At 50.3% G+C, this 15,279-nt stretch overlaps 2 protein-coding genes across 2 annotated transcripts in view; both read right to left on the bottom strand.

Moving 5' to 3' along the window:
- Window positions 1–541: 541 nt before the first annotated feature.
- RPL26L1 (ribosomal protein L26 like 1) lies at window positions 542–5,016 on the bottom strand. Its single transcript, XM_066273294.1, has 4 exons — window positions 4,863–5,016; window positions 4,364–4,537; window positions 1,838–1,978; window positions 542–1,232 (listed from the first exon to the last, which is right to left on the bottom strand). Exons 2-4 carry the CDS (start codon window positions 4,526–4,528, stop codon window positions 1,104–1,106), a joined length of 435 nt encoding a protein of 144 aa, XP_066129391.1. The 5' UTR covers window positions 4,529–4,537; window positions 4,863–5,016; the 3' UTR covers window positions 542–1,103.
- Window positions 5,017–11,181: 6,165 nt separating this feature from the next.
- The window catches only part of ERGIC1 (endoplasmic reticulum-golgi intermediate compartment 1), a 97,162-nt gene continuing 93,064 nt past the window's right edge, over window positions 11,182–15,279 (bottom strand). The window contains exon 10 of the mRNA XM_066273293.1: window positions 11,182–11,428. Coding sequence (XP_066129390.1) covers window positions 11,321–11,428 — 108 coding nt within the window. The 3' untranslated portion in view covers window positions 11,182–11,320. The remainder of the gene's footprint in view (window positions 11,429–15,279) is intronic.

The following is a 15,279-nucleotide window of genomic DNA, read 5'->3' as shown; positions in this document are numbered from 1 at the left end:
GTCTTGCCCAGCCCATCAGCACGAGGGTCCAGGCAGGGACAGGGCCCTCCCACAATCACTGTTCTCTTGCTCCGAAGATTAAACATACAAAAACAATGGCAACTGGGAATTGACAGTAAGATCGATTTTATCTCTAAAGCAATGCAAAGCCCACTTGGCATTAAGAAACATTTCCAGGCCCTGGCTGGTTGGCTCTGCGGTAGAGTGTCGGCCTGGCGTGTGGGGGACCCGGGTTTGATTCCCGGTCAGGGCACATAGGAGAGGCGCCCATTTGCTTCTCCATCCCCCCCCCCCCTTCCTCTCTGTCTCTCTCTTCCCCTCCCGCAGCCAAGGCTCTATTGGAGCAAAGATGGCCCGGGCGCTGGGGATGGCTCCTTGGCCTCTGCCCCAGGCGCTAGTGGCTCTGGTTGAGGCAGAGCGACCCCCTGGAGGGGCAGAGCATCGCCCCTGGTGGGCGTGCCAGGTGGATCCCGGTTGGGCGCATGCGGGAGTCTGTCTGACTGTCTCTCCCCGTTTCCAGCTTCAGAAAAATACACAAAAAAAGAAACATTTCCAATATTTATTCACAAAATTAATCAAAAACAGTACAACAGATTTTCAGAGCCACATACCACTATGAAAGGAGGAAGGAAACAAAATATCCCAGAGACATCTTGAAAAGTTTCAAAGGAATACACAGTGGGCTAAAAATCTACAGCTAAACCATTGTCGCCCAACAGGTTACAGGTATTGATCAACTTACGACCTATGCAACTTACAACCATTCAACTTTACGACCACAATCACTAGCCACAACTGCTCCGCATCTGGCAGCGCAAGCATTGCCCAGCTGGGCTTACACAGTGCACACCAGCTTCCGGCAGCACTACCATCTCTGGGTGCACCGTTTCAACTGTTATCCCAGACTCGGTACAGCAATTTGTGTTTTGTGTCTTGAATATTTTTCATCAAATCCCTCCCAAGATGTCTACCAAGAGGAAATTGTCTTTGACTTAAAGATTTTTATAACATCATTTCACAGAACTGTACATATAGCCTACTCAACTTACGACCAAATCGTGTTACGACCAATCGTGGTCGTAAGTCGAGCACTAGCTGTATACTCATTCCTGCATTTTCTCAATAAGTTCTTCCTTGTATTTGCCTTTCTCTTTTCCAACTTGTTCAGATTTAACTTTGTGTTCGAGAATTTCTTCCTGATCTTTCTCCAGTTTTAGCCTGGTGATAACCACCTATTAGGGTGAGAAAACAAACAGATGTTTATCTTCTTTAAGTGGAAAGAGTTTATAACCAAGATTAGTTTGTACAGCAGAGGTTCCTTCTGCTACCCAACCTCATACCCACCCCAATTCCTGAGAACCTGGGAGACCATTTTGACAGTTTAGTGCAGGGGTCCCCAAACTATGGCTGTGGGCCGCATGCGGCCCCCCTGAGGCCATTTATCCGGCCCCTGTGCACTTCTGGAAGGGGCACCTCTTTCATTGGTGGTCAGTGCGATGCAAAGGCTTGACTGATTCCCTGTCTTAGCAATATCACCAAGGATCCAGATTCTTCTGTCTGTTTTGACATTACCTAGTGGGGAAGTGAGGTCTGGAATACCTGGAACCCCTTTGCTAACCTGCTTCAAGACAGAGCCTTCACCCAGGATAACAAAACAGACAAAAGAATCTGGATCCTTGGTGATATTGCTAAGACGGTGAATCAGTCAAGCCTTCCTGGACTCCCTCAGGAAATCCTGGCCAGGGACGCCTGTATACATAGGACCAGCAGGTCAACAACTCAAACAGCAGCATTACACTGTGCAGCTGCCACCACCGCCCAGCCCCGGGCCACGTACCTTGCTTGGGTGAATGCCCACGTGGAGAGCCGTGCCATAAGCCTTCTCACGCTGCACTCGCTTGATGTAGATGACGTATTTCTTTCTGTACACCGGTACTACCTTGCCGATCTGCTGACCTTTGTAGTGTCCTCGAACCTCCTGAGAGAAAATACAAAAGAGTCCCCCCATTTCTAATGTAGGAACGTCACAGGGAGGACACTATTAGGAACACACAAGCTAACATACAACATTTTGTTCGAAAACCAATTAATCCTGGCAGTCAAAGTCAGCTATTTGTAAATAAAAATCTTCTTACAAGTCAGGTGGAATTTCTCTACTTGAATCCTTTTCTTTTCATATCTAAAGAACAAAAACTCCTTGAACTAGGATGGCCATCATAGAATTAATCCTGAGAGTAATAAGAATAATCACTGTACACCTACAACTAATATGTCGACTCTATTTTTTGGGTTTTTAACAAAAAACACAATTACTCTAAAGTCCTGCATGACTTTAGAGGCAGGAAGCAGGATTGATTACAGATGACTATTTAAAAAATTTAAATTCTTCCATTTTTAAAAGTTCTACAATTAATACAAATACTTTATAGTAAAAAAATTAATGTTAAATTAAAATTTCATGGGCTATTTTCACATATTAAAATCTACTCATGCTCCAACTCTATTCAAAAGTCAACAAGATTAGCCTGACCAGGTGGTGGCGCAGTAGACAGAGGGTTGACCAGGACCAGGTTCAAAACCCTTGAGTTTGTCAGCTCAAGTGTGGGCTCACCAGCTTGAGTGTGGGGGTCACTGACATGATCCCATGGTCTCTGGCCTGAGGCCAAGGTTACTGGTTTGAGCTAAGGAGTCACTGGCCCCGCTGTCAAGGCAGGTATGACAAGCAATTAACAAACAACTAAAGTGCCCCAACAATGAGTTAAAGCTTCTCATCTCTCTCCCTTCCTGTCTCTGTCTCTCTCTGAAAAAAAAAAAAAAAAAATCAACTAAGTTATGGTTTTCCTGAAGGCAAGGACATATTAAACAGCAGCCACAGCCTGGTGTGCAGTGGCACAATGGGTAGAGCATCAACCTGGCACGCTGAGGTCGCCAGTTCAGTACCCTGGGTTTGCCCAGCCTGGGCACATACGACAAGTAATGAATGAACAACTAAAGTGAAGCAACTATGAGTTGATACCTCTTGTTCCTCCCCTGCCTCTCTTCTCTCTGTAAAAATCAATAAATAAAATCTTAAAAAACAAACAAACAAAAAACCCAGCAGCCACAACAGGTGATGTAGGAAATACCTTACATAAAGAACTGAAGAGGCCCTGGCCGGTTTGCTCAGTGGTAGAGCGTCAGCCTGGCGTGCAGAAGTCCCGGGTTCGATTCCTGGCCAGGGCACACAGGAGAAGCGCCCATCTGCTTCTCCACCCCTCCCCCTCTCCTTCCTCTCTGTCTCTCTCTTCCCCTCCCGCAGCTACGGCTCCACTGGAGCAAAGATGGCCCGGGGACTTGGGATGGCTCTGTGGCCTCTGCCTCTGGCGCTAGAGTGGCTCTGGTAGCAACATAGCGACGCCCAGGATGGGCGGAGCGTCGCCCCCTGGTGGGCGTGCCGGGTGGATCCCGGTCTGGCACATGCGGGAGTCTGTCTGACTGTCTCTCCCTGTTTCCAGCTTCAGAAAAAAAAAGAAAAAAAAAGAAGAAAAAAAAAAAAGAACTAAAGAATCTCCATATTCCTAAAATGGCTACTCAAGTTGCTCAGCTGGTTTACCAAGGCAATGTTCCGGCTGGAAAGAGACCAACTAAGCTTCCCTTGAAGTCCACCATATGACCAGACACTCTCAAATGGAAGTCTGTGAAAAAGCTCCTATTAACTATCATCCAGACTGAAGAAAGATGTTAATAAAACGAGCCCAAAGGAACCGCTGATAAAAAGAAATGGACAACGCTCGACCCAGTGAGACGGACAAGACTAAATCGAATGGACCGAGAACATGACGAAGACTTAAGGACGCGATCCCAAGTCTGGTTGGGCACTGGATGGATGGATACGACTTTCCCAGAGTCATGGGACATAGAGGAAGGAACATTTCAGGAGAAAACATGTTGAATGTGAGGTATCTAGAGACATTCTAAGTGAAGAATTCCATAAACAGATACAAGACCAACTGGGTCTGCAACAAAGACCGGGGCGTCGTCTCCTGCAGAGTCGAGTGCAAAGAGCCACCCTGAGCAATGCCTGGCGAAGGAACAGCCCACTGGGCTAAATAACAAAGTAGAATTTTGCTTGGCTGGCATACTATTTTTTTAAAAAAGAAGTTATTATTAGAAAAGTGAATCTGAATGCTCTTATTTAGGCTAGGCAGGTGCTCTCTGGTGTCTCCGGGTCCCATCTCCGGTCTAACAGATCTGCAGGGTCACACTGCTTGCCAGGGGCACGTGATGTGTGACGCCCCCGCCGCCAAGCATAAGCGACGTTGGCAGGCTTAGGTGGAGCCCGCACTTCAGCAGCTGGGTAACCAGAGCCGGGAGGGGGACGTACCTGGACGTCGTCATCCTTGCGGATGGGCACGGAGCGGACGTACTTCAGCCGCAGCTCCTTGGACAGCGGGGAAAACATGATCTTCTGGCGCACATGCGCGGGAGCACTGCAGTGGCGTATGCGGTTTTTGCTGCGGTCCCAGGTCACAAAGAGGTTGAACTTCATGGTGACCGTCTGCAAAGAGCAGCAGGGGGGTGGGGGTGGGGGTCGAAGAGCGTTGGGGGGGGGTACCAGGGCCTGCTCTCCATCAGACCCTCCGCCCCATCGCCACGCACCTGCTCTACTAAAGGCGGCCTCGGAAGAAGGCGACAGATAGGGGGTGAGGGGATGTTGGGTCTAGGTGTTAAATTAAAGGTAAGGGGGAGGGGGCTGTGCACGCCTGACCAGAGGGGTCGGGAGGAGGGCGGCACTGGGGCCTAGAGGCTAAAGCGGGAAGTTTCAAGCTAGAGGACAATGCATGGTTGGGGTCAAGCAGAGACACTTCTGCGGGGACGGTTACCCTGCGGCAGGTGAGGAAGGGTCCTACGCGGCGGAGGGCTGCGCAGTCGAAGGAAACACCAACGTCCGCCCACCAACCTGGCGCCGGAAGTGCTCTGACGATGCGCGCTCAGAGCAGGAAGGGAGGGTTCCTGGCGGCGCAGACACAGAAAGAAAGCGGTTCCCCATTCCCTCCAAACAAAGTGGAATGGCGTCCCCTGCGGCTTGGGGTGGGATCGCAGCACCTCGTTTCCAGGGGACCACTGGGTGGGTAAAACAGCCCTGGATGGTCATGCAGGGAGCCGCGAAGAGATGGCACCTCTGGGAAAAGGGGCCTACTTTCGCAGGACCTGCAATAGAGGCTTATTGATGTTATTTTAATAGGTACACCGTCGATCGTCTCCCACCCTAAACTCTTTCTTTGCCCCTGTTACTCTCTGCAGAAGTCATTTAGGCATAGCATCGGGACGCTTTCAAATGCAGTCTACTGACTTGCTTCTTAAAATCATCGAGAAACTATTCAGTATGCAGATTTGTGTGCTCCACCGAAGTCCTGCAAAACCGGAAAGTGGTAGGTTGGGGTTAGGGAGTCTGAATTTAAAGCAAGCACTCCACCCACCAAAGATTCTGAGACGCCTCAATGTTTGAAGATCATGGCTAACCAACCACCTGGCTTTGCAAAACCTCCCCGCAGTGTGTTAGCCCTGTTCAGAAGAGCCGGGGTTGTAGAGTCATGTTGCTGGCCCTTGTGGAGCCGCCTCCATATTTCTGAGCCTCAGTTTTCTCATCTGTGAAATGAGGGTGAATTTAGTAAGTGCCCCGTGGAGTCGTTATGAGGACTGGGTTACTCTGTGTAGAGAGTTTAGAACAGTGTTTGGCGCACAGCGCTCAATTGCAGGCATCCATTATTCCTAATCTCCCGGAAAGCCCCGAGGCGCGGTCTCACATTCACCTAGTCCTCGCATTCAGACTTTTCCCATTCGTTCCGATGACGCAAACTGGGAGCTTTCCGAGTTTGATGTAAAGACGTGCGATGCATCACGCTGGCTGGACCTCGGTGGTGGTCTCCCTTTGGTTTTTGTTTTGTTTTGTTTTTTAACCTGCGCAATCGCCTTCGTGAAATGCCAGCTTGCGCAACTGAGACACTGGGTCCAGAGCGCACCTGCGGATCTGTGACTGCCGCCCCACCCGGCTCATCTCCGCCCAGCCCACCCTGCCGGGGCCTGCCTCGCCCACCTCTGTCCCCGAAAGACAGCCCAGAGAGCCGGGCGCCACCCAACCGCTCGTTAGGCTTAAAAACCTGTGCGGCCCCTGGAAATGAAAGGTCTTTTGACCTAGGCGCCGCTGTGCGCCAGACTCCGTAGATTGATTTCTTCATTAAATGAATTGACTCATTCTTTCATTCAATTCACATCTATTGAAAGCCTCTTTTAGGCCAGATGACAAACGGAGGAGTTTGTGGTGCTCAGTTAACAGATTGGCACCCTGAAATTCAGAGAGAGAGAGCTGTCTTGCTGGGCATGTCTTGTGCTCTTTCCCTGTTTATGTCCCTGACACGTGGTGGAGAAATTGTTAAACACTAGTATTTACTAATACTCATGGTCAGCCAGGGCATCTGACTTATCCCTGCACTTGTTGGGTCCCATCTTAGGTCTCATTTGAGACCCTCTGCAATGTTGGGAGATCTCTGGCTCTCAGACTCAGGAGGAAAGCCGCACCTGGGCAGTTTGCAGAAGCCCAGACAGCAGAGTAAGCGGAGGGGAAGTTTTTGAGGCAGCCGTGTTGTGTGTCCATTGGGTGCCTAGGCTCTAAGAGTAAGGAAGTAAGGACGTGGGGAAGAGACATAAGGAAGATCTTAAATATTCTCACGGGAAAAAACATTTTTTGCGAGGTGCTGTAGGTGTTAGTTAACAAACACTACTGTGTTCATCATTCCCATATATTTCCCAATATGTAAGTATCAGATCAACACATTGTACACCTTCAACTTACACAATGTCAAATATATCTCAATAAAACTGAGAACAAACAAACAAACAAAAAAGGAAGTCACTTCCCTTGGGCAAGGCAGGGGCAGACTGTCATGGCTGAGTCCACATGGGAGGTCAGAGGGTTCTCAGAGTAGCTGTTACAGTGTTCATCAGACCCCCACCCACCCACCCTTAGTCTGCTCATTCATGTTCATCCACTGACTCACTCATGCCCTGGCTCCTTCTCTGTTCATTCATTTACTCCTCTGTCACACTCATTCATGAACTCACTCACCTAATCATTTACTCGCACACTCATTTCCTTACTCATTTAGTCACCATGTATCTGGTACCTACATGGAACCACAGGTACAGGGCTAGATGAAAGACATCCAGGGAGCAGTGAGGTCAGGTCACTTCTCCCAAAGCGCACAGAGCCTCAACCTGTAGAAAGGCCACCTAGCGCAGATCATGACAACCCAAGACAATCAAGGTGTATTCATGATCAAACAGGGGGGGGGGAGGTATTTCTTTTTATCCCCCCCAGCCACCCCACGGCTCAGTTAAATTACTATGTACAGCAGTGACGTCACCAGATAAGATGCTGAGAGTCTGCATCACTCTAACGAGAACTTGGGAGGGGTTGGCTACTATGTCACCTCATGCCCACCCCTGGGAACATGCACAGGGACTGGTATAGACACGCCAGGGCTGATCACAGTGCCTGGCACAGAGGGAGTTGCCCAGGGGATATTTTTATGTCTCAGAGGCATAGAGTAACGTGGTGGCGAAGTGTGTGAGCCCTGGGTTCTGATTGCCTGGGTTTGGATCTCCACCACTTCCTGGCTCTGTAGCTTTGGTTAAGATACTTAGTCTCTTTCTTGGTCACTCACTTGTCTCCTCTGAGAAATAGGACTAATGATAGTATTTTTACCTTATCGGTTTGATGTCAGGATCAAATGAACCCTTAGCACAATACTTGGCACAAAGCAAGCACTTAATAAAACTGGTAGAAATGACTATTTATTAAATGAATAGTAATGTCTGATTTTATTGGGCTGAGAATTTACTCTCAGACATTGTGCTAACAGCTTTGCACACATGACCTTACTTAATCTGGCAAACAGCTCTCCGATTGGCTCTTTCACAGGTGAGAAAACAGGTGTGAATGAGATGGGAGTTGACGCAGCATTACATACTCATATGGTTATGATCTTGCAGCCAATCAAGATGATGATGAGATCCATGGTTATTAACATAGAAAGGTCCCGTTGAGTGAGAAAAAAAAGTAAACTACAAAATAATAACAACATGATCCCATTTTGTATACATATCATTAAAATGTTAACCATGATGATCTCTGCCTAGTGAGATTAGGGGTGACTTCAGTTTTCCCTTAACTTTTTTGCTCTTTTCTCATTTTCCTCCAATGGGACTATGAAAATATATTACTTGTGCCATTAAACTCATGTTTGTTTGTTTTTTTAATTTTTATTTATTTATTTATTTTTAGAGAGAACAGAGAGAGGGAGAGAGAGAGAGAGACAAGGGGGGATGAGCTGGAAGCATCAACTCCCATATGTGCCTTGACCAGGCAAGCCTAGGGTTTCGAACCGGCGACCTCAGCATTTCCAGGTTGACGTTTTATCCACTGCGCCACCACAGGTCAGGTCTAAACTCATGTTTTAATGGTCTTAAATTTTTGTTTAAGAAAATCCCCAATGTGCACTGGCCTGATAGCTGGGTTGATTAGTGTCATCTCAATATGCAGGTTCAATCCCCAGTCGGCACACACAGTTCCTGCGGTGCCAGCGAAGACCCTGAAGGACGGGGACAGCAGGATGGTGCGCAGCCATGAAGTCCCTTTGTCACAGCTGCCGATGGTCTCCTGTCGCTGAGCTTAAGGGTGAACAAGGAATGCCAGGCCCTTGGAGATCAAGAACGTATGAAACGCCTTCATTTACACAGCCCTTGGCTCAAAGCTGGGGGGGAAATGTCAGCCACCTTCTCAAGGAGATTCTAGTCTCTTTGGGATTACCAATATGGAAAATGAGGGTAAAAGTTTGAAAGGTACCAGGTACCACCTTCCTGCATACATGAGCTCATTCTGATCCAGGACCATTTACTTGCACATACTATAGACTGAATTGCTGCAACAGTCCTGCAAGGTTGTGTTACCACTAGACCCATTTCCACCGGGGCAAAACGAGGCACTGACAGGTGAAGGAGGAGGCACCGCTGGAAAAGGGAAGATGCTGGAACACCCTGTAGGGAGGGATTCCATAAAGCAGTGGTCCCCAACCTTTTTGGGGCCACAGACCGGTTTAATGTCAGAAAATATTTTCACGGACCGGCCTTTAGGGTGGGACGGATAAATGTATCACGTGACTGAGACAAGCGTCAAGAGTGAGTCTTAGACGGATGTAACAGAGGGAATCTGGTCATTTTTAAAAAATAAAACATCGTCAGACTTAAATATAAATAAAACGGAAATAATGTAAGTTATTTATTCTTTCTCTGCGGACCAGTGCTAAATGAACCGGTACCGGTCTGCGGCCCGGGGGTTGGGGACCACTGCCATAAAGGACGCACAGAGTCCAGAGGATGACTTTCTGATTCTCCCCACAGATCTTCGCAGTTCCGGATTGCTCTCCCACAAAATCGAGTTCCCTTCTGGTATCGGGTCCCCGAGCAGCCCAGCCACAACCAAGGAGAAAGAAACGCACAGCAATTATTTCTGAAAATCAGCCGTTTAATCTATTTGAACCCAATGAGTAGAGAAAGAAAGAAAACATTTGTTTCCCTTGAGATTTTGTTTGTAAGAATAGCGGGTCAGACGTGTCTCTTCCATAGGAAACTGACATCCCCTGTGTCCTCAAGAGGTTGTTTTTCTTATGCATAAAAGTGGATCTTCAACTCCAGTGCACCCCACACATGTCCCTGCCCTACCTCGCCCACCCTCTAAAGGGACTCCTTCTGTAACTGGGGAACAGAATGTTAAAAAGAAAAAAAAATCCATCTAAGTGGCCACGGATACCAGAAATAACCAAATGCAGTTACACGCACATCAGTCAACTCGTATGCAAGCAGGGAAGCTCTTCTACTTGGAATCCAGAGGCAAACATTACAAATGGCAGAGACTTAAGCTATCTATATAGATAAGTTAAAATGCCTTCCCCTGGACACTCCCCTCAATTACAAAAGTATGCAAACAATCTTGATATAAATGGAAAATCGGGGGAGGAGGGGAGGCTCTCTCCCTGGGATACCAGGGCATACCTGAAATTCCCTGGGTGGGAGTATGCCTGGACTATCGCCCTCCTTTTCAGGGCTGAAGGGGAAGGAACAGGGGAAGCAGAGGGGTAGGGGCCCACCTCAGGAGCAAGGCTGGGGGGCGGGCAATGGAGCCACCCAGAGACAAGAAACATGCTGGTATGTGGCCAGCCCATGGGGGCGCTCAGTGGCAAGGGGCCAGAACCGGGCTGCAGAGAGGACCGTGTGCTGTGCACCCCTCAGCGGCCTGGAAGGTGGACATCGGATGGGGAAGGGTGGGTCTGCTTCGCTACCCCCACCTAAGGCCTTGGGACTGAGGGCAGCCGGCTGAGAGGCCGAGACGTGATTGCTTTAGGTTTGCAGGGAGAGATGCTCCCTGTCTGGACGTAAGTGCACAGACCCTGTACGGTTCTCAAAGGATGACTTCCCAGTCACAGCCAGCCCCACCACCAAGAGACTGCTGTCACACAGCACGGGGGCTGAGGCACATTGGTAGAGGGGTGGATCAGAGGAACGATGTGAACTGAGTAAGGGGAACCCGCCACCCACCCAGTGACCAACAACTGGGCAGCTGCTTCTTGGGAGGCAAAGGAAAGCGTGGAGAGAGGGGGACTTGAAGCCTGGGCGGCAGGCCGGGCAGGAAAGGATGGAGCGGAAGTGAGGGTTCCACCTAGAGCGCCCCGCCCCATCGCAGGGGCTTGCCTGGGAAGTACCATCCTTGGTTGAAGGCGCCAGGTGGGGGGAGTACCTTCGAGAAGCCAGCGCTAGAGCTGAGAGTCCAGGTCTGCAGGTCGGCTGCCCCGGGGGGGGGGGGGGGTGTTGGGGGGAGGGGGAGGAGGCAAGTGATTAGTTCATCCAGAGGGTAGGGCTGCAAGATTGTCAAAGCCTGGTTGAGAGCTGGTCAACATGGATCCCGGGCTGGTCCCGCAAAAGAGAAGAGACTATCGCCCTCCCAGGAGTGGTCCCCAACATCCCCGAGCACCCCTTGCCTGACTCCGGTCCTGGGGTCCCCCAGGGGAAGGGGTACCACACTGTCAGGCAGTGTAATTCATCTAAAATTCAACCCGGGGAATAGAGGTAGCTGCGAAAGGGCGAGCCACCCGTTTCCTCCCCCTCCCCCCACTTTGGGATGCAGCCAGGTCCTGGGCCGGAGAGAGGGCAGGAGGAGACAGGGCACCGGAGGCAGGGCTGGCGGTCTCCCCGGGGCCTTGGCCCCGGGGGGGGGCCGGGCAGGTGGTCAGTGCATCTTGCCCAGCTGGATCTTCTTCCAGGCCTCCGAGGCTGTGAAGATGCACGAGTCCAGAATGCCGGCAACGGTGAAGGTCCCACCAATGATGGCACAGATCTGAAAGTGGGGGAGGTCAGAGGTCAGAGGTCAGGGGTCAGCACTGGAGAGATGATGAGCTCAGCAAGCACGGATGCTCTGCCCTATTACACCCACCACTGCGTGATACCCAGCAGGGTCTGGCACATACTCAGGGCTCAAAAAAACCACTTGTTGGATGATGAAGTTAATAATAATAAAAGTAGGCCCTGGCCAGTTGGCTCAGTGGTAGAGCATCGGCCTGGCGTGCAGGAGTCCAGGGTTCGATTCCCGGCCAGGGCACACAGGAGAAGCGCCCATCTGCTTCTCCACCCCTCCCCCTCTCCTTCCTCTCTGTCTCTCTCTTCTCCTCCCACAGCCAAGGCTCCATTGGACAAAGTTGGCCCGGGGGCTGAGGATGGCTCCACGGCCTCTGCCTCAGGCACTAGAATGGATCTGGTCGCAACAGAGTGATGCCCCAGATGGGCAGAGTATTGCCCCCTGGTGGGCATGCCGAGTGGATTCCGGTCAGGCGCATGTGGGAGTCTGACTGCTTCCCCGTTTCCAACTTCAGAAAAATACAAAAAATAAAAAATAAAAGTAATCAGCAGCAGCTCTTTAAATTCCCATATTAACCTTCTGAATGAGGAAGGAGGTCATTCGATCCATTTCTATAGGTGAGGAAATGGAGGCCTAGTTAGGTAACTAAATTCACAAAGTAAGTAGCAGTACTGTGACTTGAGCTCAGGTATGTCTGGACCCTGCAGCCTGTGGTCTTAACTCCCATAATTTATCAGATATGTATATTTACAATGCCATTTGCAGATGAAGAAAGGGAGGTTCAGAAAAGTGGTACCCTGGCCTGATCTGTGGTGGCGCAGCGGATAAAGCGTCAACCTGGAAACGCTGAGGTTGCCAGTTCAAAACCCTGGGCTTGCCTGGTCAAGGCACATATGGGAGTTGATGCTTCCTGCTCCTCCCCCCTTCTCTCTCTCTCTCTTTCTCTCTCCTCTCTCTATAATGAATAAATAAAAAAATCTTAAAAAAAAAAAAGAAAAGAAAAATGGTACCATTGGCTCAAGGTCATATACAGCCAGCAAGGTGCAATGCTGGCACTTGAACCTGGGTCGGACATGTCCAGGCTTGGTGCTGCCTGTGACTGAGACCTGGGGCAGGGTGACAAGGCAGCAGTTGCCCCGGCTGGAATGGAGCAAGAAACACAGCTTGCGCTCTACCGGTTGGATGGGCAGTCATCAAATAATCACACCGATAAATGCAAAATCACACCAAGGCGGAGCGGGGCCCATGGTGCCACCAGAAAGCCGTTAGGGCCGAGTGTCTTCAGGCACTATTTATTGATACTTTTGGCCCCAGGCAGGTCAGTGTGGGCGCTGTCCTGGGCACTCAAGCTGTTTAGCAGCATCTCGGGCCCTCGCCCCTAAGATGCCAGTTGTATCCTCTTCTCCCTGTTTTGAAAACCAAAATGTCTCCAAACATTGTAAAATGTCCCCTAGAGCAGTAGTCTCCAAACCCTGGGCCACGGACCGGTAGTGGTCCATGGGCCATTTGGTACCGGTCCGTAGAGAAAGAATAAATAACTTACATTATTTCTGTTTTATTTATATTCAAGTCTGAACGATGTTTTATTTTTTAAAAAATGACCAGACTCCCTCTGTTACATCCGTCTAAGACTCACTCTTGACGCTTGTCTCGAGCACGTGATACATTTATCCGTCCCACCCTAAAGGCCGGTCCGTGAAAATATTTTCTGACATTAAACCGGTCCGTGGCCCAAAAAAGCTTGGGGACCACTGCCCTAGAGGTCAAAACTGCTCCCAATTAAGAACTGCTGTGGTAGGGAAATGAAAATGAATGTCACCTCTATGCCTGTACTTCATGGAACCCCCAGGTCAACCCAGCCAGGGAAGTAGTATTCTTATACCTATTTTACTGCCAAGGAAACTGAGGCCCAGCAACACCAAATCATTTGTCTTAAAGCCACAGTCATTAATGGCCACCTGGGGGTACAGAACTTCGTCGAGTCCACTCTCTGAACATGACACTACTTCCTCTTAGGCATGAAACGCTCACCCAGCTGAACCCCTCACTTTGCGACGGAAGTTGCTGGAACTCGACTTGTGATGTATCGAACTCACGGTATGTGTTACTCAAAATTTTCTGACCTGCCTGGGGCACCTTCTGGTGCTACAAAGAATGAAAGTATGAATGATGGAAAATAAAACGAAGTTCATAGTTTTGCAAGGGAACTTTAAATGTATGCTCCCCTTGAACGCATATTTTATGCTGTTGATGAGAACACCACCTACCACCTGGTATACCTGGGAGGGAGGCATCTCCTCATTCCTGTACCCATGTGGCCCAGAGAGGGAGATAACTTGTCCAAGGTCACACAGCAGGTGTAGGCAGAGTCAAGCCTGTGTGCCTCCAGAGTTCTCACTCACCCCCATGTGCTACATTTAAGCGGCACTTACATGACCACGGAATTCAGAAGAAGCTGTGTTGGGCAGCCCCAGAGGGCCCCGGAGACTGCCTGGAAGGCACCCCTGGGTGGCTGGCCCGTCACAACACTCAACCCCTGGAGGACCCCGGGAGAGAGGGTAGCACCTCAGTGGAACCTCTGGTGCTGAGCGGAGGAGGCCGGGAGACACGGCGGAGGCGAGAGCGAAGTGCGAATCGAACCAGCATTTATTTTTAAAATGGTATTTCTATGAGATGAGCTAAGCCCCTCGCGGGCCCCGGCTGGACCGAGCAGGTCTGTAGGATGGGCTGTAAGTGGAGCAGCTGGCATTCCAATAATAACAGCCCAGGAAACCGGAGCAGCCCCCCAGGGAGTGAAGAGGCTGGGGGCGCTGGGGGGATTATTCTGAAGTGCTGGCGGTGGGCAAGGCCTCTTCCAGCCTCGGAGCATGACGAAGGGGCTCTTTTCAAGGCAGATGACGGCAGGGCGCTGGTTTATTTCGGTACGGTGGATCAGATGATGGGGAGATTTTATACCGCAAAATGCTTTCAGAGCTTGGATCACAGGATAGGAAAATGTGACTTACGTGCAACAGAGCAAATAATAAAAAAAATAAAAACCACACACACACACACAAATCTATATTCATCGACACTCTCTGGAGCCGGAGTGTTCCTATGATTCACATACACCTGGCACCCAGTCTGAAGGCGCCTTTCACCGGGCCGGCCCGGAGCAGGAGACAACGCGTGCCTTGAGGCAGTGCATGAGAAAACAGGTCGCTGTGGGGGAAACTGAGTCCCAGGGAGTTTGAGGGCCACCAAGTCACTGAGGAGGCCCTGCACTGAGTTCCACTGGACCCACTGATACTGTCTCAGAATGTCCCTCACTATTCTGTATCTGTCAAAGGTGCTGGTCACAGGTCAACTGAGAGGAGAAATTCTAACACATTTGGGGGGGGGGGGAGAGCGCTTCAAAGCAGAAAGAAATCTAACAGCTGCCCGATGCCACCATAGCCCCTGCTGCCCTCACTATGTCCGCAGCCTGCTCAGGCCTCCCTGTCCTGCTCATCTCCGTATGTGGTGACTGTGTGAACAGGGCTGGGAGGAGGGGTCCTGGGGTGCTCTCAGGCCCCGGCGGCCCCGGATACTGACGTAGGGGTTGGGTGGTCACAGAAACCGCCAGCGCCAGGAGGTTACCGCATCTGGACTCCTCCAGGGAGGTGGTCAGGTCATGGTCAGTCCTGGGCCAGAGAAGGTCACGGGGAAATTCATGTAACCAGGAGGCCGTCCCGGATGGTATGTTTGCCTTTGGACTCAGGCCCCACATGGGTGTTGGCAAGACAACAGGCTTCCTTTGTGATTCCTTGGCTGATGGGGGGGAAGTGGCCAACCAGGGACGTCAGGAGGCAGAC

This window comes from Saccopteryx bilineata, chromosome 4 (assembly GCF_036850765.1).
Source record: "Saccopteryx bilineata isolate mSacBil1 chromosome 4, mSacBil1_pri_phased_curated, whole genome shotgun sequence".
Lineage (NCBI taxonomy): Eukaryota > Metazoa > Chordata > Mammalia > Chiroptera > Emballonuridae > Saccopteryx > Saccopteryx bilineata.
Note: the sequence above shows the minus strand (reverse complement) of the source record. Positions and strands in the feature narration are given on the sequence as shown.

Bases quoted from the DNA above. Each gene is read 5' to 3' on its own strand.
- RPL26L1 (XM_066273294.1), bottom strand. From the start codon at position 4,528: ATGAAGTTCAACCTCTTTGTGACCTGGGACCGCAGCAAAAACCGCATA. The intron at 1,979-4,363 runs GTACGTCCCCCT...ATTTTCTCTCAG, and splicing joins GCAAGGATGACGACGTCCAG to GAGGTTCGAGGACACTACAA. The intron at 1,233-1,837 runs GTACGTGGCCCG...TCACCCTAATAG, and splicing joins TGGGCATTCACCCAAGCAAG to GTGGTTATCACCAGGCTAAA.